This window comes from Bombina bombina, chromosome 4, assembly GCF_027579735.1.
Source record: "Bombina bombina isolate aBomBom1 chromosome 4, aBomBom1.pri, whole genome shotgun sequence".
NCBI lineage: Eukaryota > Metazoa > Chordata > Amphibia > Anura > Bombinatoridae > Bombina > Bombina bombina.
Genome location: NC_069502.1, coordinates 431,234,533 through 431,238,277, shown reverse-complemented (window position 1 = coordinate 431,238,277; position 3,745 = coordinate 431,234,533). Strand labels below are relative to the sequence as shown.

General features: G+C 35.7%; 1 protein-coding gene across 1 annotated transcript; it reads right to left on the bottom strand.

Moving 5' to 3' along the window:
* Positions 1–441: 441 nt before the first annotated feature.
* Positions 442–927, bottom strand: LOC128657520 (60S ribosomal protein L27a-like). Its single transcript, XM_053711894.1, has one exon. It carries the CDS (start codon positions 925–927, stop codon positions 442–444), a length of 486 nt encoding a protein of 161 aa, XP_053567869.1.
* Positions 928–3,745: the final 2,818 nt, after the last annotated feature.

Sequence of the window (3,745 nt, the reverse complement as noted above, 5' to 3'; positions counted from 1 at the left end):
AAATCTAGTTCACTATCTCAAAGACAGCCTTATAGTCCATGTTTATGAAACTGTGCTAGTCAATCAATGGATCCTATTATCTAAAGCATGTGATTTGATCTGAAGCATGCTATTTTATGGAGTCTGCTTGTTTATGTGAGAAAAGTCTAACAGGTGTGAGTGAAAAGGCTTTATAAGCACTCATTAAAGACTCTACTGTTCAGGGATGCATATTATATACACTAACATTTTCTTATCTTAGTTCCTCTCCTTTAGTTATTCCCTTGAACCCCCCTTAACATGTAAGTCTACGAGCCCAGCTGCTTTGTGGATTATCTTTATGAAAGCTGATTTACAACAGTGAAACTCTTGGCAGGGCCCTCTATCCCTTTGTCTCCCATAATTGTTTGGGGTTTCTTTTTCTTTTTTTTTTTAAACACGTTTATTTGCCGTTGTGACGATTTATGCAACCAGAACAGTTAGCACCACCAACGTTCTTGATTGGCTGAAGAATTTGGTTTTCACAATCACAGGCTGCTTGGGGAGTCTGTCTTTTCCCAACACCTTGTAGTAACCCCCGTGCACAGCGTCAATGACTGGTGCAGGACCATTAGGGTTCTTGGCATGGTTCAGTCTGGTCTGCTCACTAATAGGTGTCCATAGTTTATACAGGTTAATAGCGGGACAGAAGTACTGATTCTTTTTCAGATGGAAATGCCTCATACCAACTTTTCCAAAGTACCCAGGGTGGAATTTATCGAAGTTGATTCTATGGTGGTGCATGCCACCAGCCTTACCATGACCACCAGGATGCTTCCTTTGTTTGCTAATATGGCCATGACCATGACTGACATGTCTGCGTAACTTCCTGGTCTTCCTTAGTTTAGTAGGCATGTCGACAGCTACAAGGAAAAGAGCCCCATAATTGTTAACTTGTTTTAGACCCATGTTGTTAGCACTTCAGAATCTGTTGGCACTCTAAAAATAACTGATAATAATATAACGAATTCTAGGTTTCCTTTCTTTCAAGGTCTGAATTAGACTATCAAAAGTTATTGAACAGGGGGTAGACAACATCTACAGTAAATATACAGTGTCCGATTGACTGACTGACTATTAAACCAACCTAATGTCACCATTATCATAAGCACACAAACATGTATCTACATAGCATTACGTTCTGCAGCACTGCTTCTGATTGGCTTTAGTGGGTAGCTATGAAAACAGAAGAAAAGATAAGATAAGATTAAAAGGAATGAATTACAAACTGTTTAATCATTGTATCAGGTACCTTCTGAGAGGAAGTATTATTAGGTTGTTGCTTATAGTGGGCTAGATTACAGGTGGGGCACTATTGTTAGCTTGGGGCACAATAAGCTATTTCACGACTTGGCTAACTTGTGATCATATATTACAAGTTGAAAGTAAACGTGTACCATCGAGCACAATCTAAATTTGCACTCGCTGCCTTAGCGTAACTGAACACCTTGCGTAAAGAGTAATGGGTTAAAAAAATGTGCAACAAACACAACATAAATATATTAAATATATACATGTCTAAATATGTGTATATATGTGTATATATGTAACTTATGTACATTTATGTACTTTTATGTGTATATATGTATAAACATACACATATAAACATATAGCTAGATAGATAGATAGATAGATAGATAGATAGATAGATAGATAGATAGAATTTGGAGGTGTTTCCACTCAAATACCTGAAAACTTGAAATATAATTTTTAAACAATTTTAACATTTTATAACTGTTTATTTACTGCAGATATTTTACATTCCAATTTTCTTTACATTTGTATATATATCTATACTTGTAAATTTTTAATCTATGAAATTGTTTATATATTGTTTTCAGTGGTATTAGCACTCAAGCATATGCGCTAAATACCCATACTGTCCAGTTTCACTCATAGTAAATTAAGCCCTATACATGTAAATGGTGCTACAGATTAAAAGGAATAATTGTAGATTATACACAATTTATGTTGGAAAAATTCACTAGATTTTTTTCATGCATTCTATGGCAAATAAAAAGGTCAATGATCTTAGACTGAAGTAAAAACAGACAAATGTGCACAGTGCATCTGATAAACAGATTAATGAAATGGTTAGCCTGAAGTCAGCAGTCTTTCACTGATAGGCCTCTGCGCTGGTTTTAGCTGGCTTTACTCCCATTGAGGACAGAGTTAGCCTGTTTTCTCCATATGTGCTCACAGAGAGGACTTGTGGCAAACACAAGTGCAGAAACTTCTTTACAGATTGAAACAACGTTATGCAATAACCTCATTAATTGTTATAACATTTTACATAAATATTTAGAATGATTTTAAATTGTGACAAGTTTTATGCAGTAACATGAGTTTATATACGTAGCTATTTAAGCTGTTGCTTTCAAACATCATCATCCATATGATTGTTATGTAAACTACCATTTAGATAAAAACACATCATATCCGATTAAACAGTATTTGCAATAAACATTATATTGAATATTATATGGAATTTATTCTAACATATATTTAAAGGGACATGAAACAATTTTTTTCTTTTATGATTCAGATAGAGAATAAAATTTTAAACAACTTTCTAATTTACTTTTATTATCTCATTTATTTAATTCTCTTGGTATCATTTGTTGAAGGAGCAGCAATGCACTAATGGTTTCTAACTGAACACATGGGTGAGCCAATCACAATCTATATATATATATGCAGCCACCAATCAACAGCTAGAACCTAGGTTCTCTGCTGCTCCTGAGCTTGCCTAGATAAACCTTTCAGCAAAGGATAACAAGAGAAGGTGCAAATTAAATAATAGAAGTAAATTGGAAAGTTGTTTAAAATTGTATTCTCTATCTGAATCATGAAAGAAAAAAATGGTGTTTCATGTCCCTTTAAGGGGCATTCTAGTGTAAAAAAAATGTTCATTTTCATGAGAGCATTTATTTTTAAACAAATTCCATTTTTTACCTGTGGACACGCTGCGGATGTATGTGCGTGTCCATATAGATCTGTAATTTTTCTCTTGTGTATGTATTATAGGTGATCTATCCCTCATCATAAATAACAGGATGATTGTATAGCAGACGCAGGTACTAGACATATGAGCAGTTAGCTAGTGACTCAAATGACATTAGCCGGTTAAATATCTCACAACTAGATTACGAGTTTTGCGGTATGAGTGAAAAAGCAGCGTTAAAGCTCTTTTTCACTACCGCTGGTATTACGAGTCTTGCAGGTTTAGCTGCACCGCACACTTTTTTGACCGTAACGCAACGTAACTACCGCAGCTTTCAAAAAGTCCTTTTTCAATGGGACTTCCTTTGCGCTGGTATTACGTGTTTGCCTGGGAGGCCAAAAAGTGAGAGGTACAGCCTAAAACAAGATCCATAACGTAAACTGAAAGTCAGTAGTTATGGGTTTTATGCTACAACGCCGTAACATAAAACTCATAACTAAAATGCTAAAAAGTACACTAACGCCCATAAACTACCTATTAACCCCTAAACCAAGGCCCTCCCGCATCAGAAACACTAAAATAAAATTATTAACCCCTAATCTGCCGCTCCGGACATCACCTCTATTAGAATAAACATATTAACCCCTAAACTGCAGCACTCCCGCGTCGCAAACACTAGTTAAATATTATAAACCCCTAATCTGCTGTCCCTAACATTGCCGCAACCTACATTACTGTTATTAACCCCTAATCTGCCGCCCCCAATGTCACCGCCACTATACT